Source organism: Lygodium microphyllum, chromosome 29 (assembly GCF_053477565.2).
Source record: "Lygodium microphyllum isolate KBCC chromosome 29, Lygodium_microphyllum_v1.1.10, whole genome shotgun sequence".
Taxonomy (NCBI): Eukaryota; Viridiplantae; Streptophyta; class Polypodiopsida; order Schizaeales; family Lygodiaceae; genus Lygodium; species Lygodium microphyllum.
Genome location: NC_141163.1, coordinates 51,370,174 through 51,398,015, shown reverse-complemented (window position 1 = coordinate 51,398,015; position 27,842 = coordinate 51,370,174). Strand labels below are relative to the sequence as shown.

The 27,842-nt window shown below is 38.2% G+C and overlaps 1 protein-coding gene across 2 annotated transcripts; it reads left to right on the top strand.

Annotated features, from left to right (window-relative positions):
- The first annotated feature begins 24,078 nt into the window (after nt 1-24,078).
- On the top strand, nt 24,079-26,960 carry LOC148010616 (signaling peptide TAXIMIN 2-like). Of its 2 annotated transcripts, none has more exons than XM_087671734.1 (2): nt 24,079-24,416; nt 26,585-26,960. In XM_087671734.1, the coding sequence occupies exons 1-2, from the start codon at nt 24,256-24,258 to the stop codon at nt 26,706-26,708; spliced, it is 285 nt and encodes a 94-aa protein (XP_087527860.1). In that variant the 5' UTR covers nt 24,079-24,255; the 3' UTR covers nt 26,709-26,960. The 2 variants fall into 2 exon arrangements, with proteins under 2 accessions (XP_087527860.1, XP_087527861.1); XM_087671735.1 differs by lacking the exon at nt 26,585-26,960 and adding an exon at nt 24,916-25,360.
- The last annotated feature ends 882 nt before the right edge of the window (nt 26,961-27,842 follow it).

Here is a 27,842-nt window from a genome sequence, read left to right as displayed (position 1 = left end):
TTTTGGGCGGTCATCCTCTTATCCCCTTTTTTACACGGTCGACCATGGCCTACAGGCCCTTTTTCCCATTGTCCTTCTATCTTCCTAGCTTCCTTCCTACTGGCCATCTACCTTTACAATTTGCATGGGTGAGAGCTCGATGCTCTTAAAATAAATCATGGTGCACCTTGCGCTCTTTTACAAAAGTATTGACTTGCACTTTTTCTTACGCGTCTCTCTCCTTGATTTAGGAATTTTTTGCACTTCTTGTGTTTTCAGATTTTTCTTGGCATGCCTTCGTATTTCGTTTCACTTTTGCATTGGCCTTGTCTTCACCTTTAGATTTTCCAGATTCTCCACCTTGTTTCATTTGAGGGTTAACATTACCTCCTCCTAGACGAGTGCTAGTCCCATGGCACTCACCATCATAGGTAGTAGGCTTTGGCATGCACCAAGATGTGGGGTGGAAGGGATTGCTGTGGTTTGTCGTGGAGGAGTTTTGATGGTGGTGCGGATGAAGGTCAATGGTGGTACTTTGTTGGCATGATTGCTTGATGATAGGGTTGTAGTTGGTGATAAGATTATTCTTTGTTGGGAGTTGCACTCATGGCTGGAACATATGTTGGTTTTTGGAGATTCTACATGTGTCGATTCTTTGGTGGGCTTGCATGATGAGTGTTGATGAAGAGCTGACGATACTTTCATTGGAGTCTTCAATACCTACAATTGAAAACCTCTCATATGGTCTCTCCCTAGGGGTTAGTGCTAGTCTTCGTATCATCGTGCACACGACATAGTTTGATTAGTTTAGGAGACAAGGTGAGCTCTAAGCAAGTCGAGAGTATTGTCCTACACTTGAGGACCTAAACTGTGTATAGTTGTGGTGTAGATATTATGTGAGTGCACCTGTGTACTTAGATAGTACGTAGTTAGAAGACTGCTAGTTTGGTTCCTCGTAGCAATGTGTGGATGAAGCGAGGGTTCAATGGGGTGGAAAAAATTATCGATGTTGAGGAGAACTACACTTGAAGGCTTGTTGAGACACCATTTGTGATTTTGACAACACAACGTAGCATAATTGAGCTAATTGACACCTTAGCTTTTGGTAGCTGTTAGCTACTTGTAGTGTTTGAAGAGTACGGTGTACTTTCCATGGTTTTTTGTGCCTTGCTCACCACTATTGATTGCGATGGTGCTAAGATGGAGTGCGAAAAAGAATCATGCAAATGATTAAGAGTGATAGGTCTAAGACAAGTTTCCTAGGTATGTCCCACCCTTGCAAGACAAGCTCCCTAGGTATGTCCTGCCCTTGATGTGCCCTAAACAATTGGTGGGGGATGTGTAAAGGGCTAGGGGACTAGGGATGGAGCTAGTCGACCAAGGTTACTGGACATACCGAATTTGAGGCCCCTAGGTGCTGTGTTGTGATCGTAGGTGCTTTTTTCTTCTTCTTCTTTTTTCCTCTTTTTTTTTTTGGATAAAATGAATACAACCATTGCAATACGTTCAAGCTATCAGCCTTTCATTTGGATTGGGAAATGTCGAGATCTAAAGGCTGTGAAAAATGGATATTACAAAGATGATTGTGTTACAAGCCTCGATGCTAGAGGAACAAGTGTTGAGATGAAGAGATACACTTAAGATTTTGCAAACCTCTTTGTAACATGTGAGACATTAAACCAATTGAGGTAGCAACAACTGAAGTGAGCTGTGCATGGACAAGGGATGGAGAAATTTGGTGAATTGAATCCCCATTGATGAAGAAATAGTTGTTGTTGTTGAGGGTGTGGCTCCTAGCTAGATGTAGAGTTTGGCCAAGAAAGAAAGAGTAGCCAATGACTATGCTTTGGGCCATGCTCAAATCTCACTCAAATGCACTATGTGCTTTCTGCAGGGTTGATTTTCTCTTCTAGCGGGGCTTCCATCATGGCTCTTTGTTCTTGGTATTCATGTCACTTTCTCCACAATGGTTCTTTGTGGGGTTAGTGGTCTTGTGGTGACTTGGATATTGAACGCTTTTGTATAGAGACATGTGTCGTCCTGCATTCACTTGGCAACTCGTGAGAGTACATGCAAGTCATATGCTTCAACCATAATGAACAGGTGTAGCTCAAAGAGACATCACTTATATGAATCCCACAACATCAACTTTAATGCATATCACATGTGCTTGATTATCATTGCTTGTGTGTGTGTTGGCTTTGCTTCTTTTGGTATTATTTATACATAGTCACAAAACACATTGTTTATTTAAGTACACATTTACAAGTCCATGTCACTTCATGAGGATAAAAACAAATTGTAGAACTCAGGATTGTACTGGAGTGTGGCACACCTATCCAATAATCATGGTAGCCTACTCGGTAACAACATATATTTTGCAACATCGAGTAGCATGGTGCCTTTCTCGAGTCTACTGGCAACATGTAGCTCCTCTTCAGTGAGAATTTTATCAATCAAAGAGTTCTCTTGACTAGTTCCAGCTATGTCCATACCCTGAATGGCAGTCAGTACTCTCGAAAAAAAGTTGGCACCACATAGGTCGGGTCTCGTTGAGACTACTATTTGGCCAGTCAAAGCACTCTATGACACTTCTATGCTCGATGAGGGCTTGCTTGGTTGCTATCTCATGCAAGGTTCTGGGAGTTTCCCTAGGCTTTAGTATAGTTGGGGGCTTAGGCCTAGATGAGCAAGATTGGTCACTGCTAGGATTGCTCCTGTCCTCAGGGTTTTCATGTTTCTCATGAGGCTTTGCTGTTATTGTGTCATGGTTCTCCTCGAATGTGTCTGGTATAGTTTTGTCAACCTCTTGTGACAGTGTTGTATCCACTCTTGATTGGCCAATGCAAGTTCTGTTGTCAGTAGATTGAGCGTTGCAAGCAACCATTGATGGTAATGGTCGCTTTGATTTATTAGAACACACGGATGTGTCTGAGGTTTCACTACCATTAGGAGAGATGGCAATGGGTTCATTTGTGGGTGGACTCGATGCTTTGTTCCTCAGCTCTTCAGCACTCTTGGTCTCAATCTTCTTGGCATCTATAGCCACTTGCGATTGCCATTGTTTTTGTTGTTTTCTCCTCTTTTTCTTGGGCAATTGAGGTGTACCCTTTAAAGATTTAGGACCTTGTCAACCCGTTGAGGTGCTTGGTTGGGCCTCAGCCTTCTCTTTCTCTGGTATGTCCTCATGGGACATAGCTGCAGCGTGTTGAATAGCCTCACTAGGTTGTGAGGGTACAACTGTCTCTCTTTTTGGAGAGTCTAGCTCCGGTGTCAAGTCCTTTAGATCAGAAGTGGTCGTGTCTTTTGTTTCCCTTTGTGCATTCACTTGTGTAGATTGAGCTAGTCAAGGTAACTTGCACAGGCATATCCTTAGGTTGAGAACTAAGGGTGGTGTCATGTCTTGCACCTTGGACATTTGGAAGCTCAGATGGAGACAGAGATTGGGATTGAGCAGCTACACTTGACGATTGTTGTTGTGCTTCCTTTGTCCGTTTAGGAAAAGAGGGTGTAGGAGATTTGGGACTCCTAGGTGGACTTGGCATTGGCTGGAAGATTTGCTCATGGCTGTTAGACGATTCTGCCATGTGCTTTGTTGAGCAATCAGCCTTATCATGAGTAATGTTGCACCTGTGGTGCTATTTATCCTCTTGGTAAGTCAAAGGATTCTTGGGCACTAGTAGTATTTGTGCACACTTGACGGTTACATCTTATATTTGCTTGTTAAGCATGCTAGACTGAGGATCTACCTTTCGAATAGTCATGTTTGGTTTCTTGATTTCAATCATGAGGGGCTCAGTCACTCCAACCTTGTTGAATGAAGACTTGGATTTTCATTTAGATTTCCTCTTGTGCTTATTTGCTTTTGATGCGATCTGGCCTTCAGCTGATAGAGGTAGTTTAGCAGGGGATTTTGGTACCCAAATCCATCGGTTACCTGCGTAATACCCTTGAGCACATAGCAACGCTTTGGATATCCATCATGGCATTGTGCTAACTCTCCATCGATACCTTCGTCTATAAGGCTTGGGCTTCTTTTGTGGTCTTCTATGATATTTGTAAGTACAAAGTCTATCCTTGGCATTTTCTCTTGACCTTCTTGTTTCAAGAATGGCCTTGCTCACTAGTTCTCTTTGTTCAACATGCACTTGTATCAACTCTTTTAACAAGTCCTTGCTCTCATTACTAGGCTTGCTTGATATGTCAGAATGTTCATTGTCTTTACCTCAAGGTTTAATGAGGTTACCCTTGCTAAAGATTCTGATTATCCTCACACCTGGTAGTGTCAAGTGTATCCTCTATGCTACATAATCAGCCTCACACTTCGTCGCCCTTTTGAAGGGTCTTCCTAAGGAGGGTTTCCTTTCCACGATTAGCACTATTTGGAGGAACATGGAATAGGATATGCAAGCTTTCAATTTCAATAATTACAAGGATTTTGCACTTTTCTATAAGTGCTTGTGGGTGTCCCCCATAAGGATTAAGAGTTGCATTAGTTGGTGTGAGATCTGGTTGGCCTAGTCAAGTCCATGCTTCATAGGTCAAGATATTAAAATCTGCTCATTCATTGATGAGAGCATCGACACTCTCCTTTGTTTTTGTAGTGAGTTTGACCCTAAGATAAGCAAGCGCTACTATGTCTTCATCTTTCGGGTCTTGGCTTATAAATTCAAGCCTTCTAATATATGACCTTGAGTGCTCAACTATGCAACCAGATGTGGATTCTCTACTGATGTCTTGGGTCGTCTGTGTAGTGCCATTCAAGGTGCATCTATCATCAGGTCATGTCTAGTCATCCTTGCAGTTGTAGCTTGATGTTGTTGCATTCTGCTTTGACTAGATGCAATCCGAATGCAACATATACATGTTTTTGTGGTGTGTCCTTTTTTCCCTTGTTGGCTAGATTGGCCTATTGAGGTTCTAGGGTCTCCGATTGTCTTTGTTTGGGTATGGGCTTTGGATTGCTATTTTACAAGTGAGAATCTATGCTTGTGTAGAGCCATTACTACACTAGGATCTAATTTGGAGGACTTGTTATGACGTGTGATTTCTCTCCAGCCTACTTGGGGGACGTGCGGAGGGGACAGAGCCCCCTCTACGGGGGTCCAAGGGGGCAGTCCCCCCCGGCCGGTAGGGCCATTATGCTAAATACTATGTGCAAATTGAAGGATTGTTTGTAGCTAAGTTTTGAACTATTTACTCTAGATTTCAGCCTAGTGATAGATCTATGATGTGCTTTTGGCTCTATATGGTCTTTGGGTTGGTTTCAGGGCTTAGATGTGTCAAATTTGTATTCTGTTCACTTGTTTGATTTTGATAGTTTTTTGTCTGATTCTTAGAGGTCCGATTCTTAGGAGTCTGATTATCAGAATTGGACATTTGATTATTAGAATCGGACATCCGATTATCAAAATTGGATGATCGATTTTGGGTTGATCAGATTGGCCGATTGGATGGTCCGAGTCTGAGTAGTTTTGGTTGGTTCAATTCTAGTGTTCGATTATGGGTTGGTTCAATTTTTGTGTGTTCAATTCTGGAAGTTTGATTCTAGGAATTGGATGTCCGATTTGACAGGTGTCCGATTCAGGATGGTCCGATTTTCATGTTCGATTATGGGATGCCCGATTTTTGAAATCGGACAGGGTATGTCTAATTGGACAGGATGGGTTGGTCTGAGTTTGAAAATCAGTCTGATTCTAGGAATCGGACCGTTCGAGTCCGATGTTGGGAATTGAACTCTGGTAACAGTGTTCGATTCCTACGTGGGACGAGTTTCCAAGGATGACGAAAATCAACTTGATTCTAACAATTTTGGTTAAGAGGGGTCATACAAACTTCCAAAATGTAAAAATAGACCCTAATGAAGGATTGTGTATACTTGGAATAGTAAATAAACTCCAAATTACAAATCAAAAAATAAAGCAAACCCTCTTGCCATGCTATGACAACAAAAACCCTAATACTTGTTTTCCTTTTGTTTCTTTGTTTTTTTTCTACCCTAATGCATCCAAATCACAAAGCAAACACCTACACTACTCCAACCTACCTTTCCAAATTAAAAAAACCAAAAACTTACTTGCTAAGGAGATCAAATACCTCTTCAAAATTCCTCACTTCCTACCTATCTAGCTTAAGCATCGATTCGAGGAAAACCCTACTTCAATGCTCGATTCGAAGCACGCAAGCACTCAAGGCTTGAATCCATTGGTCTCGGCAATGGAACCAAAATGTAGAGGTGGAGCTCAAGCTCAACCACCGAGACCCATGGACCACTTATTCTTTCAAGCGTTTCAAGCCGAGCACTAATGGCTACCTCTCACATAGTTGACACACTATCTCTCTCTACTAGTATAGTGAGCTTACCTCCATGCCCAATCGGGTTGCCTCCTCTCTTGAGCACTTCGGTAGTTCCACGATCCAAGTGCAAGCTTCAAGTGAGCTCTATCCTCAAGCTCCACGCTCTAAGCTCCATTTCCTTGAGTAAGAGAAGAGAAGAGAAGAAGAGAGGAGAAGATGGAGAGCTTCTCCACCATGATCCCTCACCCTCACACACTCACTCCCTCATGCTCTCACACTCCCTCTCCAATAAAATCTAATCCACATCAACCTCAAATACTGGAACAACAATAGGATTAGCTTTGCTAAAATTATCTCCTCTTCACCATCTCCTATTTTAAGTGCCACGTTTATAGTTTGAGCTACTAATATGGTTGAAATTTGCGATTCAAAACGACTTGGTTAGTTATAGAAAGCTTTACCTCTTTAACCCCATGTGGAATGATCACTATGTTTGCACCCCAATCTTGCTTTAATTTAGAAAGTCTGAATCATGGCCTTCCTAATAACATATGATAAGAATCTCGAATTCTTCCATTTTGAGGATAGGAAAACTAACCTTGAATCTCAAACCTGCCACTTTGATAAGCTGATTCTTCAGAATTCCTAGAGATTGTAGCCTCCTCTAGTCTACCCTTTTTATTTAAAGGGGTGCTGGTACTAAATCTTGAATTTTGTGAGTCAAATATAACTCTTTAAAGGATTATGTTCACCCTTGATTCTCCATCCAACAAAACATCATCAAATTTATTGCCTAAATATTTCACTTGGATAGTGGATACCTTGTAGTTCACCACCTCTATTTGAGTAGGTATTATGTCTTGACAATGTGTTGTACCTGGCTCATTGCCTATACAATACCTTTATACTTATCCCTATTGAGATATAATTCTTGTCAAAAACTTCTCCTTAAAACCTGGAATGAGATTGATGATTTATTCTAATATTAATTGTAAAGAAAACTTTGCTAATGTTGTAAACAGCTCATGAGAGCCTTCATACTACTCTTGAATATCCAAACTTTCTTCATGACCATTTTGTTGCTACAAAACCTCCTATGGTCTTGGTTGTTCTTTCTCAAATACTTGATTGTCTTGCATGTCCTGTAGTAGGTATGCATGATTAAATTGGTTTAGCCCTCTCTTTCTTTGCTAATTTTGCACCTCTTTTGCCACCACTTATTTGGCTTTCTCTTGCACATCCCAGTCAATCTTTTTCTTTATTTTGGCTCTTGCAATGTCCATCACTTAGGTGTCCTTTGGACAATCCTCAACTATGATGCAATTAGAGCTTTATCCAATAGCTGCTAGTCTGTAAACTTATTCTCTTCACATGGCACCTCTGTAATCATAACTTCCTTGGTTATTTGCTTTAGTTGGCCTATGTACTATTTCTCAAAAATCCATGCTAGAATTTCCACTAAGACCATTGCTACAAGTGCTAATGGTGGTTGTTGACCTTGAGGTACTCTTAATGGTTACATCTCTTGCTCGATTCCTAGCATGCATCTCTCTCTTAGCCCTATGGCATACCCATAACTCATAGTTTGGTCATGACACATATCCCTATCTTCTATAGTAATGATGAGGTCCCCTTGGCCTCTATTGTAAACTATTCCATGGCCATGGTTGGTCATCACCTCACTGTTTTGGTGGTTGATCCTTCCTGCCAAACCTTTAAATCCTCTTTGTGGTACCATTTTAGGTACAATTTGATTAACATGTGCCACTATTGGTGCTGCCTACATCCTTGCATTCTTAATGGCTGGATTATACCAATATTCTTTGGCTTTGTGGCCAATTTTCTAACAAATACTGCAAGACTTTAAAATTCTTGGAGCATTCATTACTCCCATATCTAACATCTGTTTCTTAAATTTCTTTTCTAACTGCTTCTTTAAGGCTATCTTTTCATATTTAAATTTTCCTTTCTTCTTATCCCTAGAGGATACTCTATCCTTCTCAGACTTCCTACAATAGAGCATGATTAGCAAAATGAGATAAAGAAATTTCCTCTTTAGGCCACGCTTGCAACAACCTCCAATAACTACATATCATATTATCTCTAAAGGCTATTCTCATAAATACACTAAATAGACTAAGCAAAGGCTAAGGGAAATAGAAAGATGGCATGGCTAACATTCACCATTCAAAATATATATTCATTGCCAAGTCCATATCTCCACTATCAAAGCCCTCATTGGTGCCATAATAGCTAATGAGTTCTTGCTCTTAGAGGCTAATTTTTATGCAAGCTCTATGCTCTTTCCACTAGTCCTTCTTTGTTGCAAATAAGAAAATTTTTCTATCCTTTTTTTTGGAACTCTTGACTAAAAGCTTTACATTTATAAGAGTTAATAGATGCTCCTCTTCCATCACTTCTATTTGTCAAAAGTGGTGGTAGTTAGCGGCCTTTAAATCTAGGGAAGTCAATGGTACATTGATAAGCTGATGGGTGCAAGAGAAGTGAAGACCACTTGTCATGGCATATAGGTGGAGAGAATGTTCCAACAGGCATTAGGCTATATAAGGAAGGGAGAGAGGAGATCAAGGGTTCACAAGGAATCAAGTATCCAAGGGAAATTAGGATTTGAAGGTTCAAGGGCTCCTATGCTTGTTGACTATTAGATCTTCTATGTCTCCTTTGACCAATCCTTTGATTGGCATCTTGAGTGCTATCTAGTAGCAAAGCTATCTCTTGTATTGTTGTTAGTTACAACATTTGGTAGTAGTACTACCATCATCTTTGTATTCATAAGTTGTCTTGAGTTTATGAAGGTCCTTGAGTATTCTATCACTTTCACTTCTTCTTTGTTGGGATAGTTGTATTGTTTTCATATAGCAATATACATTTGAGAATTTTCTATTATCGAGTATAGTTGATATCTATTTTCATTGTTGTGACTATGTCAAGCTCTGCACATTGGACGCTGACTATAGAGTAGGATGTTGGTGTCCACCAGTGTCAGCTCTAAGTATGACCGCACTCCACTCTGTGGTGATAGTGGTCAAATTCGATTACACATGGTGAGCATAATAACCATTTCTTCGCGTGCTAAACTAAATGTATATGCATTCAAAAGGTCCAACCTGCTAGCTATAGGCCAAGCATAGCAGTCCATGTCTGAGAAGCGCCAAATGATACCATTTCCTGAGGCTCCTTTTATCCTCAGCAATGATGTATCCTAGGTGCAACAACCTTCTCCACAGTTGCAAAGGTATATCATTCACATTTCACTCCCCCGATTGGTAGCAAATATACCCTCCTTCCAATTGCTCCCACTACACTAAATCTAATGAGTCATTTCTTGACTTCCGTTAAATTAGTTATTGTCCCACCAATACTCCAAAGTAAACCCTCAAATTCTATTCTAATGGCCCACCCACCTAGTATTTCATTTTTGAAGTTCTATGGATCTTTCAATGAGGATCCCAATGCCTTTTCCACATTAGTCTGATGTTGCGTACATGATTAGCTTCCTTGGTCAAGTTAACAAACCTCACAAGGTTGTTGTATACAAATCTTTGATGCAAAAAAAGGCTATGACCTGCCTAGTAGAGAGCATGGCTGGCCAACATGGAATGATGCACTCAATGCATTCCATATTAGATTCCAACTTTACAAAATAGATGCACAGAAGTTGGAAAGGATCCACAATCTTACACAAGGAGATTGATTAGTCCAGGTCTATACCATCAAGTTCACTATTCTCAATAGTAGAATAGACCAAAATGCCCAACCAAAAGATGAGATGTTGAATACATTGTATGTTCAAGGCTTCAATAAACCTATCTAAAGAGCATTTTCTTTTGATGACTTGTCGAGTAATAGCATAGATCCATTCTACAAGAAAGCCCTTAGATTAGAACAGTTTGTATCCAAAGAAAAGTCAAGAAAAGAAAGGAAATCTAATAAGTAAACTCAAAAGAACCAAAATGACGAGAGTAGTGATTCCAGTTTTGATTTTGATATGGAAGTAGAATCTATCCAAGCAGTGAAGAAACTGACTCACAAGATGAGAAAAATCCCAGCAATAGTAAGAAGAAGGAAAAAGGAAAGAAAACCTTGAAAAACACAAAGAAAAATGAGATGAAAAATCTTTGATGTGCACAGAGTGTAGTAACCCCGGACACGTTCAGACTGAATGCGATCTAAACTAGAGATGGCGTAGAATTCGTAACATGGCCACTCATAACACCAACTACTATTGATACAATGGTAGATACCAAATGGTTTGTCTAGAAGGATGGAAAGGTATCGGAGCATCCCTCTTTGCCCAATGGACAACGATTTCAACCAATCAAGATCCTACATTGGATATTGCTTACATAAATAATGAATACGAGCAACTTGGTAGTGGCCATGGTATGTGTGGTAGAGGAGGAAGAGATCGAGGTAATTTTTGGCCATTCTCTAAACATTGTTTCTTCTACATGCAAGAAGGAAATTGGAGATCATAGTGTGTGGAAGCCCAAGCATATGATGCTCAGAAAAGGCAAGGACAAGGCTTGGCACAAATGCCCAAAACTAACATAGTTGAAATCAAGGAACTGATAGAACCAAATATTCATGTGATAACTTGGTTAGGAAAAATATATAAGAATGCTACATTGAGATCCATAGGAACTTCATGGGCAAAGCAAGAGAAAGTTCAACATCAAGTGGCAGGGCGTCCGACAAGAGAGCCAACATAGATGAAATATCTAGCCCCGAGCTCTAATTCGAAGAAAGTTAAACTCGAAAGTTGATTTGATAGCTTACGTATAGAAAAAATCCTCCATAGCAAATGGATAATTGGGAAGATATAATGCTGACAGGAGTGAAAGGGAGTCGCACTACGATGAATCATCCACAGTCTAATACCCATACCCTACTAGCTCAGGGAATACAATAAGGTGTAAAGATAGGATGGAGTCAATTAAACGCTAAATTGGCCATAGTCTTGGAGTCTATGAAGTCAAAATCGTAGCATGAATCTACAAGGGAATTAGCAACCCCAAAACAAGAGAAAAACAAACAAGTTCCGAGAGAGGATTCATGACCTAGTGGAGTTAAGAATGTAGATGGTCACCCTGAAATTCACAAAGGAAAGCAACCAAAAGTTTATCTTGGCAAGCAGATTAGCCAATTATTGGATGATAACCGTGGTAAAGATCACAAGAAGAATCCAAGTGATCACCCTTGAATGAGACAGGGTAAAACCTTGAATGCTAGTCTCGAAGGAAGTAGAAGCCAACAAATTAATGCTAAGCTTGTGGCAGTGGAAGGCAACACACCGAGTGTTTTAGCTATCTCAGAATCATTTGAAGTATCAACCAGATGAGGACCAATGAATATTACTATTCCATAAGGTGACCTCTTGAATCTTATACTAGCTTTCAAGAATCACATAGTGACCAATATTACCAGAACTAAAGTAGTGGCTATGATTGATAATTCTCTAAAGGAAACAATTCAACAAATCCAACAAGATCCAGTCTCGATCCAGTGCCACAAACCCCCTATATGATCCAACCATTCTAGTTATTCCTATTCGGTGTAAGCACTAGATTATCCACAACATACTACTCGATAGTGGATTTGTTGTCACTATCATTACATTGGCAACTTGTCTAGAATTGGGATTGATGGATTGGGAACCAACCCTATTCTTGGTAAGAATGGCCAATCAACAACAATGAGCAAGGGCTCTTGGTATCATACACTTTATACTTCTAGAAATTGCTACAATTCAATTATTGGTTTCTTTGGTTGTATTGAATATGGAGCAGCAAAGATTCCTGCCTATTGTTGGGAAGACCTTGGCTACATCAAGCAACTATAATTGGATTAAAGAAAAACTTACAATTCACAAGAATCAACATAAGGTGACTATGTTCTTGACCAATGTCAGCAACCAACCCACATGCACCATAATGCAGACCATTGGTGTGGTTGAAATAATCAATATGGTAGAAGGCTTAAGTGATGATGAAGAAGAGGAAATTCTAAAGGTAGTTTTACATACTTGGTGTCTAATTAATGTGTTTGCAGATAAGTGAACAATACATGTAGCTACAAAGTTTGTAGCCCAAAGCCCCGTAGAAGTAAGAGAATAACACTCCAAACAATTCCATAACCCTAAACCCAGATTGTGAGATAGAAAAGATTGATATTGATCAAATTGCTAAAGCCAAAATAAAGGAAATACTAAGATAAGAATGCAAGATTGAGGAAAAAATGTAGAAGGTCACAAGGGTAAAGAAAGATGAATTAGACATAGTGTTTCTTGGTCCAAAAAAGATCAAATTAGTAAAGATTAGTACCAGCCTTTCGATAGCAACTCGTCAGTTTGTTGATCGAGTTTAAAGATGTTTTTGCTTGAGAATACTTAGAAATGAAAGGACTAGATCCTAGATTCTATTAATAATAGATTTCTTTGAAGTTGAATGATGTTCTAGTCTAGATGCAGCAATAATGGATGAACCCTCACATGGCCAAACAGGTCAAAGAGAAGTTACATTGACTACTATGCATTGAATTTATTACTCAAGTAGATCGAGCGAATTAGATTTCCTTGATTGTCATAGTCCTTTACGTTTTAGCTATTTTTTTCCCCTCTTGCAAGGCTATGCAAGCTTTCTTTTTCACCTTGGATAGGTCATTCGTGTAATGAGGTCCACAAAGGTCTGCATATCTACTTTTGCAAAATCCAAGAGTTGATCAAGTCTCTTGTTGTTAAAGCTAACTAACTACTCTATTTGAAAGACAATTTGATAGAAGTATCTTAGTTCTAGGATGAAGGTGGCTATGCCTAGAAGGTGGGTTGGAGGTCGTAGGGAACTCACATGATAGTGGGCTAGAGATACTTCTAGCTTTTCTGTAGTCAAGGTTTTTTTCTTGGAATGATTAAGTTTTGTTTGGGCAAGATGGTGGCTCTTAGATGATTGTGGGTGCCCTACCTACCTTGGAGTAATTGGGTTGTATTTGGTTGAGTTTATCTCAATCACTCACAAGATCTTCAACTTGCAATGATGGTCGTTACAAAAGGGATGGTCACTGGCCTTACACATAAGGTTTTTGAAAGAGGATTTTTGCTTTTAGCCATGTGGATGAAGGCTTTAAAGTTTAGGATCAAGTAAGGTACAAAGTACTCATAGGTATTGATGTAGACAAGCCTTTGTAGGCATTGTGCTTTGAAAGTGAAGTTGCAATCTTAATACAAGCCTTTCCCCTTTCCCCAAGGTATAGTGCATCAAGGTGTTTTATCATTGAAAATTCCTAAACTTAACTCTAAAATGCAAGCACAATGAAGCACCATGATATACAAGACTTTTTAAAAGATAGAAGATCATGTTTACTTGAGGTATACCTAGTCTAAGGTGTCAACAAGTGGTGTTCTTGATGATTCAAGTAGATGGACAAGCCAAGTAAAAAATAAATGGGTCATCTTGAGGATTAAGATGAGACTTTGAAGAGCCTAGCAATGGTAACACCCAAGTGTAAGATCAATTATAATAATAGGAAGTGTTGCCTTTCTAGCCTAATGTTGGGGTGTAAAGGCCAATGGCCAATTACTTGTAATCCCATGTATAAGTACTCATTGTATAGTTTTGTATAAGTGAAGATAATGACACATGCACACATGCACACACGCATGCACACACACATGCATGCACGCATGCGCATGCAAACACACACACAAAATGAAGAATAAGGGTATCATAACACCCACAAAAAAAAAAGAACTTGTGTGATTCCTCTCTCTCACGCACACACACATGCACGCACACATGCACGCACATTCTCATAGGATTAGAGTGGCATTCATGGGAGCTTGTGGCTAGAGTGAGGAATGTGATGAGTCAAGCTTCATTGTGAAGTCAAGGACTTGAGCTTCCTTAAAATATTCATTTTTTCTATCTCAATTTGAAAGAGGTATAAATCTCACTATTAAGCTCTACATTGAAGTTAAACATGTGTTCCAATTAAGGAAGGCATTTGGAGGCTACCATATTTTGATTTAGAAGTGTTTGGATAGTCATTACGACTAGAAATAAGGTGACTTAGTTTGGTTTTAGGATGCTCGAAAAGAGGTTTGGTTCATGTATTTAGTGCATACAAGCACATGTTTTGCTTATGCATAGGGGCAACTTATTCTTCAAATGCAAGGGATCAATTTGTGGATAATAAGTAGGGGGACGTCTTGCTAGATTTAAGTTGGAGGCTTGCTTGTTATTGTGAAGCTCATGGCCTTCTTGTATTTGTTAACAAGGAAGAAGAAATGAATTGAGCTATTCACCATGTGAAAGCTATAGAGCATTAGCTTTTGAAAAAAGAACATTCTTTGTAACCTTTGGATTAAGGTTAGACAAGCTAAAACCATCTTCACAATGTAGGAATAAGATTTAGGTGTATTCGATGTTATTTTGCTTAAGACAAACAACCCAAAAGCTATAAGAAAAAGTTACAAAAAGATTGGTATGTGTTGAAAAGTGCTTGGGTTGTTTTAGTATCATTTTTGCTATTAGTCAGCCATTGTAGTAGGTACTTGCTTTTGTAATTTATTGTTCTCCTTGGTCTTTTGCAGTTGATAGTATCTTGGTTGCATGTTGTTTAGCACATGTTGCAGTGACTATGGCTTCTTCTTTTGCTTGTAGAAATACATTAGTTCACATTGAGAAATTGGATGGGGAAAAATTTTTATATTATAAAGAGTATATTTACAATATATTGGTACAAAAGATGCAAAGATTGAGCCAATTAGATTTTCTAGTCTAAATGTTCAGTTAATCACACAATAATCGAGACATTGGATAGAATTTTATTGTTTTAGAAGAAATAAGTTGCAACTCTCTTTGATGACAATATCTCACACTGTCTCAAAATACTTTGCTTTAACTTACCATGCATCCCTCTCCCTATTCCAAGAAAACAAGAACATAAGACTAGCTTTGATGTATAAAACTTACCAACTTATCTTCTCGCATTGTAGTTTGAAAGTTTGAAAGCTCAAAGATGGTTCCATGACCCGAACAATATGATCCAATGCAGTCGCTCCTCCACATCCACCACCAAGCACACCAACGAGTCAAGAAGCTAGTAGAGAAGAAGAGAAACGCAAGAAGATGATAAAAAGCTTCACCTTCCCTTAATCCCTTAATCGACACATATCTCACACACACTCTCTCAGTCACTTTCAACAATGGAGGTAAGATAATAGAATAGCTACAAATCCATGTAGCAATCCATACAATAGTTACGGGTGTGACAAATATAGTATGGGAGATAAATATAACATTGTGTTCGAGCAAGTAAGCCTGGCTCTCACAAAATAATACAACCATGATAATCTCATATATCCATGAAGTATAATAGGTAATACAAATACCCAAAAATAACCACTAAAATGCTCCAAAATATAATCCACCATAAAATAAAATTGACACTTGCACTTTGACTTTGATTTGACCTTCTTTGACTTTAGTCTTTACAAAATATTGTCAACATTATCCCTCTCCAAGATGAGTGTCGATCCCATGATACCCACATCAAAGGTAGATGTGAAATGCTGGGAATACTCGATGAAATAGCTTTGAAGAAGAAATGGCCTTGATGGAGGGGTAATGTATGCAGCTGATGAAGAACTCAAGATAATGATGATGATATTCCTACTATAGGCAATACGGGTGATATTGTTGGTATTGTGATAGATGGCAATGAAAACAATACAGTTGCGAACACAGCTTTAAAAGTTGGTGAAGACACACTTGACTAAGGGTTATTCTAGGATAAAAAACTTAAAGGCCCACCAAAAAAGAAGAAGAGGTTGTAAAAAATGGGAGATTCAATCATGGATGTAGAAGGGAGTGATCATGAATCTCCATAAACATTTTTACCTACAAAGCAAACCTCTCATGCATTCACTTCCTAGGGGAGAGTGCTTTTTCAATTTGTACACAGGACATTGAATATTGTGGGTTTGGAAAATAGGTAGAACTCTAAGCAAGCTTGAAGTATTGTCCTATGATGACCCAAAATTGTGAATAGAGTATGGTACAAATACTATATAAGTGCATGTGTGGTACATAGGCGAATACATAGTTAGAAGACTACTTCATGGGTTCTTCTATTAAGGATGACTATACTTTAGCAAGGAATCTTGAACTTGATGAAGATGGGAAGAAGTAGCATGGTTGAGGAAAAAGGAATTTGTTGATGAAGATGTGGAGGGATACCATTAGAGAGGTGGACAAAAGATAGAGTCCAATCTAATAAGCTCTTAAAGCACATGGTTCTCCATAGGATCAAAGACAAGTGGTAGTTGATGAGATTGCTATCCTTCAAAAAAAGTATATTTTCCATCTTGCTTCAAGGTTATGTGTTGGCATTGGGATGAATGAATTGGAAAGGAAAAAACTACAAGTGACTCAGGGAGAGGTCTAACCACCAAGGTGAGTTGAGACTCCCTAGGTATGTCCTAACCTTGATGTGCCCTAGGTAAATGGGGAAAAGAGCTAGGGGGTTAGAGGTGTAATTGGCTAACCAAGGTCACCAGACGTATCCAACTTGAGGATTTCTAGGTGTGATGTAGTGCATGTGCATGCATATCTCTTTTTGTTGTATTTTTATTTCATTTCATTTCTTTTATCTTTTTTATTGGTCTCTCACTCTTCTCTTTTTTCCCTCCTTTTTTTCCTTCTTTATTTTCTCTCTTTCTTGAATAATATAATGTTAGACAACCTATCTATAACAATCTTACAAAATCAAAGTGAAATTATGAGAGATCTAAAGTTGATAGGGAGATAATACACTTGTCTCACAAGGTCTCATAAGAATGTAGCTATGTACAGGAGCGTGCACAATGAAGATCAAGTATTGAGCTAGGACATGGAAAGCCCATTGCTATATTGTTGATGAAGAGCCAAACTATCGATGAAGAATTATGTGCTAGTTAGTTGATGAAGTAATTTGCAAATCCTCCATAGGAAGTAGATGACCATTGGATATTGCAATCAATGGAGGTCTTCAATGAAGAAATTGAGGGCCTTGTTGTGGATGGAAATCGAATGCCATTGTCTCTTTGGTGAGGCTTAAAGATGATCTTGTTGGTGTGAGGTTATTAAAACTTTGAATCTTCAGAGAATGCTTTTGATGCCAAAGATGTTGTCTTCATGTGTTGTAGTGTGAATATGCCTACACATAAGATGTAGTGTTATTCCAAAATTTGAAAGGCTTTTAGCATTTGTCAATGGAAAAAAAGAAAAACATATACAAGGAAACTAAGGTTGGCTATATACAAGGGATATTATTGTGTAGTTTTTGGGATCCACTAGTCATAGAAATTTTGAGCAACCTCCTTTGGAGGGTTGGGTGATTTAGCTAGCTTAATTTGGTCTAACTGGAGGGTTGAGTTAGTTGGGATATCAGTAGCTTTGGCCTTAGGATCTAGAGTTTCAAGCACATTGATTTTAGCCACTATGTCAATATTAGTATAAGGTTATTAATGAATAACATTTTGCTTCCCATGTATTTGTGTGGTACTAGAAGTAGAGGAAATATATGGTTCTGTGTTGCTCAACCTTGGAATAAAACAATCATAGAAATGGGGATTCTATTGTAACAAGCATGGCCATTGCGAAGTTGCGGGTCACACATAAAGTGGACAATATATCTAGTTACATTGACCATCATGTCGCATTGTCCCAATTGACTTGCAACATGTAGCTTTTCCTATGATAGAAGTTTGTTACACAAGGGATCTAGTGTAGCAAGTTTTCAAAATCTTAACACTGTGGACAAGCACAAGCACTCTTAGAGATGTAGGGGCTACATATGTCAGATCATGTAGGGAAGTCCAAAAGGCCTGTCCTTGCTCAAAAATAGTCATGAGTTGATAGCCAATTCAAGTTGCTAAACAATGGCTAGAATACCAATGTCTGTCCAATCATGCTTTGACCTTTTCTCTTCCATGCCAAGCCCTCAAGTGTCACCTTGTTTGATTCACAATGGCCAGTCTAGAATGAGGGAATCAAGTGAAGCTCCTTTTGTTGAGCTCTAGTCATGGGCTTCATGAGAATTGCTATGTTAGCTACCTGTGTCGATGGTCGTTGTAAGAGCTATTGATGTTCTTGATTACAGAATCTGATGTTAGCATAAACATATGCCTAAGAAAGTGAAGGTAGTGTGTCCTCAAGTTCCTGGCAACTCTTATCCTCTTTGATTGATCTTTGTGTTATCCCCTAGTTTCCAACAACTCCTTGATAGATCTCTTAGCTGGCTTAGATTTTAGATGCATTGGAGCATCTAGCTGAGAAGATCAAGATTAATAAATGAATGGATTCATTGTTCACTTTGGCCTAGAGTTGATGTCCTTTGGTGAAATTTGAGCATGAGAGGCTTGTTCCTTGGCTCAAATGATGGTCTTGGTCACAACAACCAAGGGCTAGCATGGAAAGGTAGAGTCAATGTGGCTCCATGCACATGAATCCACTAATATTCATTGGACTCCATCTCTTGATCTGTTTTGTGCATGTCACGTTGTCAAGCTCGCTATGCCTGATATACAAAACATGTGACGTATACGGGGGATAAGCGAAAAGTGTCTAAGAACTTTCTAAGGGATGGTTTTCCCTTGCAAGTCTTATCGATATCTGTGAGTACCACACTTTGGATATGTCTCCATAGTTTTGTATTCTCCTTGAAACAACACATAATAGATGACACATGCATGAATGCTGTTGTAGTCCATGCGAAGCTTTTGTAAAACATGTCGCACATCATCACAATACTCATGCATGGTATTTGCAAGTGGTAATATATGATACTTTAGCAACCTAACAAGAAATCATAAAACACCTTGAAAAGGCACAATTGTTTTTTATAATGGTGCCGAAAAAAAAATCAATGAAGTGTACATAGACGGATACCTGAACAACTTGGTCACACTTGCATCGCTCCAATCATATTTTGCTTGCACGCTTAGGAGTGCAAGCAACGTCTTCAGGTGAGATACTCAGCACCCATCATATAATGGTATGGATGCTTCCTCTCTAAGTGGATTAGATATACTCTTGGCATCCATGGGCATCAATGCATCGATCATTGCCTCCATCTCAGGCTTCAAGATTGTAGGAAAGTTTGAAAGGCTACATGTATCCTCTGGTATTGACGGTATAGACTGGGTAGTGCTTTCCAAGTGGTGGATTGGCTCAGAAACTCCATCCATCGGATACCCACGAACTCTTCTAATTGGTCGCAATAGGTGCACTCCTCCTTTGGATGAGACATCACCTCCTTGTAATAAATTTTATGGCCACATCCAATGTTTTTGTATATGATATTCAATTAGTTTGCGAATACAATGTATGATTGATATACACTTTTTTTACTGTTTGCTCAAAGTCTGAGATCGCCTGATCAATGATATCCGATTGAAACTCGCCAAAGCATCGTACGTGTTCTATAGACAATCAATGTTTTCGTTTAATTGCTAGCTTGCATTGAGAGCAAGGACACGGGACACACTGATTAAGATATGCCTTGCAATCTTGAACATCATGAGCTTTATTGTTTTCCATTCGATCTACATTATGACAAACAATTTGTTTTTGTTCTCATTCTTTTTTTTTCTTAAATTGTTTGAGAAGGGATTTCTTCTCTTGTAACTCAACAAAATTGACGCCAACTAAAGTCTAGGTTTCTCCCCCTTTTTTTACGCTCTTCGTTTTATGTTCTCTCCCCTTTCTCTTTCATGTTTTCTTTGTCTTTCATGTTTATTTGCTCTTTCTCGTTTTCTCTTCCTCTTTCTTTCTTCTTCTCCCTCTCTTATTTTCTCTCTCTCTCTCTCTCTCTCTCTCTCTCTCTCTCTCTCTCTCTCTCTCTCTCTCTCTCTCTCTCTCTCTCTCTCTCTCTCTCTCTCTCTCTCTCTCTCTCTCTCTCTCTCTCTCTCTCTCTCTCTTTGTTGCCCCTCTCTTTGTTTCTCTCCACCTCCTTATGAGTAGGGCTTACTCATGATATGTAGGATGGGTTTGTAGACTCAAGAAAGCTTAGCAGGGATCTAAGCTCATAAATTCCTTGTGATAGTAAGAGAACTACGATCACATATGGTCCAACCTCAAATGGGGAGTTTGATCCATGAGTATAGCATGAATCATTGATGCCAAGGGTAGATCAATGAGATGATATACTGTATAAAAAATGTGATGCCTATGAATTTGTCAATATATAAGCTCTTAGACATTAAAACTTATAGTTATACTAAGTATAGCAATCTTGATGCAATTGTCCCACACACCTTCTTCTTTCCTTTGCCTCCTTTTCCACCACTCACTCCACAAACTGTGTGTTGCTTTCCCAACCTAAATATTAAGGTTAAAGGAAAAAATGAATGGGGGCCTACCCCTAATGTATATATGTTTGTACACTTTTTGAAAAAAAAACCCTCCCCTACACCTAGATGATTCTATAACTTACCAACTGTGAACTCCTTAGGCTGTAGGAGAGGGAGGATATTTTTTAAAAGTATATGAGCATATACATTAGGGATAGACTTCTATTAATTTTCCTAAGACCACAGCTAGCAAAAATATTGTCATACAAGCATCACTACTGTATATAGTGACAAACTTGAAGGTAGAGTCAACGCTCAAGGTTGGCCATTAAGGAAAGTGGCTCATATACGCCTTGCTTGACTAGTGGAGGTAATGGCTATGGTGGTTGTTATATAGAGAGTTTTAGACTTCCTCTCCTCCTCATCTCGAGATTGGCTTTAAGGGGTGTTGTGAAGATATGGATGCTATGACCCCACATCCAATTGATAGTCCTTAATTCCATCATAGTTCTAGAGAGTGTGGCTTTGGTGGTTATTATGGAGATACCAATGTAGTATCCCCCTCCTATCCATTGAGTGGATGCCCAACACCTACCAACATGGCTATACCTATAGACACTTCCACTCCTATGACACCACGATTTACTTAGCCATCTATGGGTGACACTCCTATAGGTGTCACTCATGTCACCCAGAGTTCTGAAAAATGGGCCACTCTAATCAACCAACTAATAACCTCCATAATGTACTCCTACACTACTATTGCAATAATACTAAGTTTCACCTCAACACTATTCCTATTATGCTAGAATCTCCATGTTGGTTACATGTTGATTATGGTGTCAAGAATGCTACTTGTTAAGTCAATAGGCCACCTCCTCAAAGCCTAGACACATTGTCGCTAATAACTAAGTATTAGTCACCTTGGTGGTATTGTACATTATCCACTTGCTTTCTATATGCATTCCACTTGTTATTCATGATTCCTCAGTTTTTTAAAATGTTTAGTTGATTTTTATTGTGTTTGCTACCTTGTGTTTGTTGCTTCCAATACCATTGTGCATTCTCACAACCTCAAACATTGTACATACATTGTGTCACTTTGTACATGGGATATCACCATGTGCTAATAGAGGTTTGAGCCCCTATAATTCTTGCACAAAGTGTGACATAATAGTTCATCAACCAATTTCCTAGCCATCTTATATGTATTAGGACAATTTACAACTAGTATAGCTTTATGCATGTACTGAAAAGTAACCATGATTATGCATGGGTATTATTGCTCTCTCTCTCTCTCTCTCTCTCTCTCTCTCTCTCTCTCTCTCTCTCTCTCTCTCTCTCTCTCTCTCTCTCTCTCTCTCTCTCTCTCTCTCTCTCTCTCTCTCTCTCTCTCTCTCTCTCTCTCTCTCTCTCTCTCTCTCTCGTGTAGGAGCCTTTTTAGGCCTCAAGGTTTTTCTAGGGAAAGGGGGAAGGAGTATTTGGACTTGGAGGTGGAGCAATCTATGTTCTTTAGGTGGGTGCATGAAGTTAGGGTATTTGGGATAGTGAACTATTTATGGTAGAGTTATTCAAATATTTTTTAACAATTGATGAAATCAAATTTTTATGAAATTTCAATAGTTGGCCCAAGTAACATAAGTCATTGTGTTGGCACGCTAGTCTTAGAATCTATAGGAGAAATTTGATGCCATCCGTAAAGTTGCTTTGAAAGTTGGGAAAATGATTAGGGAAATGCATGGAGTTGATACATAAGTTAAAATATTTTTCTAGGCAATTTAATGTAGTGCATCAAGTCAACATCTAAGTTTTATAACTTTTTGAGACATTTATAAATTTATTTGATTCTGAGTTTTAGGGGAAACTAACTTTGATACATCAAGTTATAAAATATTTATAAGATGATAGTTAGTGGTTGCAGGAATCATTTTCTTAGTTAAGAAAATTGGTCAATGACCCTTTCATAGGGAGTAATGTAAAGATATCAATTGCGAAAGATCAAGAGAAGAGGGAGAGAGAAAGAGAGAAGGAGAGGATTTAGAGAGAGAGAGAGAGAGAGAGAGAGAGAGAGTGTGTGTGTGTGTGTGTGTGTGTGTGTGTGTGTGAAAGAGAGAGAGAAAAAGGGAAAGAGGAAGCTAGCTAGAGAAAGATACACATTAAGAGAGGGAGAGAAAGAGAGAGTTAGAGAGAGGGAGAGAAAGAGAGAGAGAGATTAAGACTACGTTAAGAGTGAAAGAGGGAAGGGAAAAATGGAGAGAGAGAGAGAGAGAGAGAGAGAGAGAGAGAGAGATGAATGTGTATATGTTGGTTGTGTCATTACACGTCAATATGGAGAGTCACATCTCATATATTTTCATTGGTGCAATTTTGATAGTTACAAGAGTATCATATCTTGCAAGTACCATGCATATATCTTCATGTGGAGATCCTAATAGGCCGTGATAGTAGTCCTTCCTAGAGAGTGAGCTCCTCATGCACCTCTTAGATGCATGAAATAATGTATTACATGTAACATAGCACTTCTGAATTAATTTTAGTATTGAGTAATTTTCTAATTTTGCGTTGTATTTGAAATTTTGCAATATGTATATATATCCAACATACTCATGTTTGATAGGATAGTAGTTAGAAATTTGGCTTAATAATAGGCTAGATCCTTGCTGGTTTTTTATTTTGTGCATGTTGTATGTGCATTGAAAATAATTTCTTACCTGCATTAGTATAAACCTCAAAAATAATTTCCTATTTGCATTAGTGAAATTGCCAAAGTGTGCATTGATGATGATAAACTTTTTTGATTTGTATTACAATGTTTATATTGATGGTATTATTGGCGTAAAGGCATTGAAGCTTTTTTATAGATGCATATTTTGATAGAGAGGCATGACACCTCAAAACAAATTTGCATGTGTTTATACATTACATTTTGTTGACATACCTTTGATATGTTGGAGTGAAAGATAAGTTGCCTACTTTCTTTAGATCCAAGTTTTGATTAGCGTGCAAAAATCAAGAAGGATGAGAAGAAAACAAATTAGAAAATGGGGAATTTCATATCAATATTTTTAAAAAGTAGTTTACTGAAAAACATAGCAAACACTTTTAGGAATCTTTCAAAAGATTTAAAATGTTTCTTAAAAGATGCAGTATTACCCAAAAAAATTGCAATCATTTTAATTACACCTAGTTGTGCCCTTTTGAGCGGCAACCATGGAAAAACCAAGGGGCAGGAAGGTTAATATTTAATATGTAGCTTTGAAGTTGTGGTGTTTCCTTCACCTACCCTTTCCCCTTGGGGTTCTTTTTGGAAAACTTACTTATGAGAATATGGGCATATGGTGCTTGTCTAGTGCTAACAAGAGCATAATACATTCTTGTCTTGAATAGACCTAAATAGATTATTGGCCTTAAAAGAGAGAGAGAGGGAAGAGAAAAAGAGAAGGGGAAGGCGGTTGGATGAATGTTATAAGAAACGTCTTGTGCTCCGATAGACTTTCTCCGTGTGGCTGTGCGCTAGACAGATCATGATAGAGGAAGAGAGAGGCTGATAGACACAGTCTCTACGGCGTAGAGAGAGAGAGAGAGAGAGAGAGAGAGAGAGAGAGAGAGAGAGAGAGAGAGAGAGAGAGATGGCAAAGAGTAATAAGAGCAGCAGTGCGAGTAGTAATGCGGCACCATCAGAAGAGAGCGAGGCGTTGCAATGCAGGCCCTTTGCTTTCCTGCTGGGGCTGCCCTTCGCCATCCTCGCCGCCGTCTTGTCCATCGTCGGAACCATCATCTGGATTGCCGGGTATCACCCTTCATCCCATCATCACCTAAATTGCTTATTGCCCATCATCTCATTATAATTACATCCATACTTATTCTTCTGCTAATTGAATCACCTCGCCGCCTTCTCCCGCGATTCAATTCAATCGCCCCGCCACCTTTTCTCGTCCTTGATTCCTTCCCATGCACGCATGCATGCAAACCCAACCACCTTATTCTGATATTCATCCTTCTCCATGCATGCATGCATGGATACCCTACCACCTTTGCGCCCCATCCTCTCCCAATGCATGCATGGATACCCTACCACCTTTGCGCACCATACTCTCCCAATGCATGCATTCACGCACCAACCCTTCCACTCCAAGTGCATTCATGCATGCATGATCATGCATTCATGCATGCATGCCATAAAATTATCACTATCCACCAATCGAGTGAGAGATAATAATAAAAAATGGATTTGCTATTTTCTAGACGTTTGGGAAAAATTCTAAGTATGTCCTGTTGTCTCTTCACAGTAATGGAGTGTATGCATGGTCTCCACCCAGTTTATGAGGCTAGAGATTCTTTTTTTTTGGGCATTTGAAACATATTTTTCATTAGTCAAAAAGTTCAAATGAAGAGTGTGTTTGTTTTCCTCAAGGGTAGTTTGCCAATATTTTTGCACATAGTTATGAACAATTCATGGGATAATCAATTGCCAATGGGTTGCCAATCTATACGTGAAGGAAATGTGACCCAAAATGTTGAGTGAGCTACCTAGTTGAGATTACTTTTGTTGAAACCAAGGCATGTTGCCTAAAGTCACAAGTGGCAAGGTCAAAATGTACGAAATCTACAGCCACAATCAATATGCCAACATGAATTGACCTCCTAATTATCCTAAAAAATCAATTACAAAGTGTACAATATTGATTGTTCACATTTTGAGGAAGATAAATGATTTTCTCTCTTTCTCCCTTACATGGCCTAAAGTCGCACCTAAAATCATGAGGCAACTACAATGTATGAAATTACAAAGTTAGTATGTTAGTATGCTAGCATAATTTATAAACCTACTATATTTCCTTAAAGAAACCAATTGAACAGTGCACAATTTTGACCACTTCCACATAAAAGAAGATAATAGAAGAAATAGAACCCTATTTTCTCGCCCTCTCTCCTCACACCCATTCCCTACCCAATAAGGTGATTGAGGGAATCAACACTTGCTAATGTTTGAACAATTGATAATCACAATTGCACATGGGAACATGCACATCTAGATATGTGAACCAAGTAAATGATTTAGTGATGATTCAGTAACATGAACCACCCAAACTAAGGCAAGCTTCCATAGTAACCACATATTCAAGTTTAAGATTTACATGAACCATCTATTTAATTATTAACATACTTAAATAGTCTACTAGTGTTCTAAGGACTTGAAAAAGTTTTAATCCTACTTTTAAAAATCTAGTTGATATAATTACTCCATATACCAATTTCTTTAATTATGGTATGTTTTAGAAAACCTAATTGGGAAAATAAGAAAATTAGAATGCATAACAGTCTACTAATTTGGACATTTTGTTTAATTATATTTTTTTCCATGAAGCTTTCACTGTTGACATGCTTGAGCAAGTGCTTAAGGTAGAGTTCACATGCTAAACCTTGTTACTTCAAGTAGACACTACACTATTGTCACAAAGGGAAACCTTCCAAATATTGAGCATCATGCAAGATCTATGAGGATTGCCTTCATCCCTAAATTAAAGGACATAGCATTTTTCATGGACAACATGTGTTGTCATGGTGGATATCAAAACCAACACAATTTTCATGTGCATTTATCCTAGTCAACAAACTACGGCCAAACGTTCACTAATGCACAAAATGATGCATGCCCAAGAAGAATTTTAGAGCTTAGTCGAAAATAAAGCTCAATGGGAGAAGATTAGTTTTGAACAAAGAAAATATATCCATATTAATTATAGTGGAAAACCATCTATCCAAATCCAAAGTGAAGTTGTGTTTGTGCTTCTCATTTTGACATATGATTTGAAAGGAAGTATTTTTGGGTTATCTCTTTTCTTGTACATAACTTGTACTACCATATAATTATATTCTATCCTTGAGATATATGTTATATCCCTAAAAATAATACATATGCATTACTGAATCTCATAGAAGTAAAAATTTATGCAGGACCATTTTTGCTTGTGTGTGCCCTTGTTGTGGATGCTGTGTCATGTTGCTCAACCTTGCAAATTGCCTAATTAAGGCTCCAATCCGCATATTGAGGTGGTTTATCGATAGCATACCTTGCTAAAAGATTTGCATGGATTTGAGGCTAGATATCATGTGGCATGAACTTTTTGAGTTGGACTTCGATCAACAAACAGGTTCTGCTAAGAACTAACAACTTCACAACATTGTCATGTGTCCCAAATTATGAAAACCAAGGCTTTGATGTATGATCAAGTTAACATTAAAAATCATCTTTTGTATATAAATGATAAAGATCAATTTAAGATTGATTGCATCGCTACTACAACATATCCTTTAAAACTAATATCCAAAAAGTTGGTACTCTTCATCAAATAATTGTGTTCTTTAAGAATGATTTTCTTATAAATATATCACAAATGAAAAAACCTCATTAAAACATGATCTGTTGATAAGAACAAATTTCCATAGAACTAAGTCATAAAAACTCATATCAACTAAATATTTCATCTCCTTATTATCTTTGATAAAATTAGCTTCTTATAATCACATTTTTAGGGTTGTTTCAAATTGGACTCCAAGACCCAAAGATCACAATGAGTTTTTAGACTTAGTAACTAAACTAAATCATGTGTCTACTTATTATAATTGGTCACTAAGCTTTGTAGAATTTTGAAACATACTATGTCTTTTACATGAAATCCACTTGCTTATTTATGCCATTTTGCTACTACATTGGATCATCTTTCAAGCCCATGTTTGTCATAACTTTTTCATCGTGAAATATATAATAGATAAGGTGCATTTTTAAATATTCTTCTTCAAAGGAGACATATACTTTTGGGAGATGAAATCATATTCAAAGATCTAGACTACGCCAACTAAAGACGAGTTTTGACTATTATTTTCAAAATAGAAAAGTTAAGAGTCCAATATTTGTGTCACTTCAATGAAAATGTTGAAGACAAGATTCTCTAAAATTTGAAAGAATTTAGAGAAAGTTATGTTGCATTTTTCATATATTTAAAGATAGTTCCATATTAATGGTGCACTTCTAGTTATAATGAGATCACATTGAAGGCAACTTTTATATCTACTACTTGGAATTTGTAAGGACTCATCACTGAAAATTTTTAAAAGTTCAAACATACTAAAATTTCAAATCATCCTATCATCTAGCACCAAAAATAGTTTTCTTGTAAGTAAGGGGTTTTAAAATAAATATGTACATATATAG

Bases quoted from the DNA above. Each gene is read 5' to 3' on its own strand.
- LOC148010616 (XM_087671734.1), top strand. From the start codon at position 24,256: ATGGCAAAGAGTAATAAGAGCAGCAGTGCGAGTAGTAATGCGGCACCA. The intron at 24,417-26,584 runs GTATCACCCTTC...AAATTTATGCAG, and splicing joins ACCATCATCTGGATTGCCGG to GACCATTTTTGCTTGTGTGT.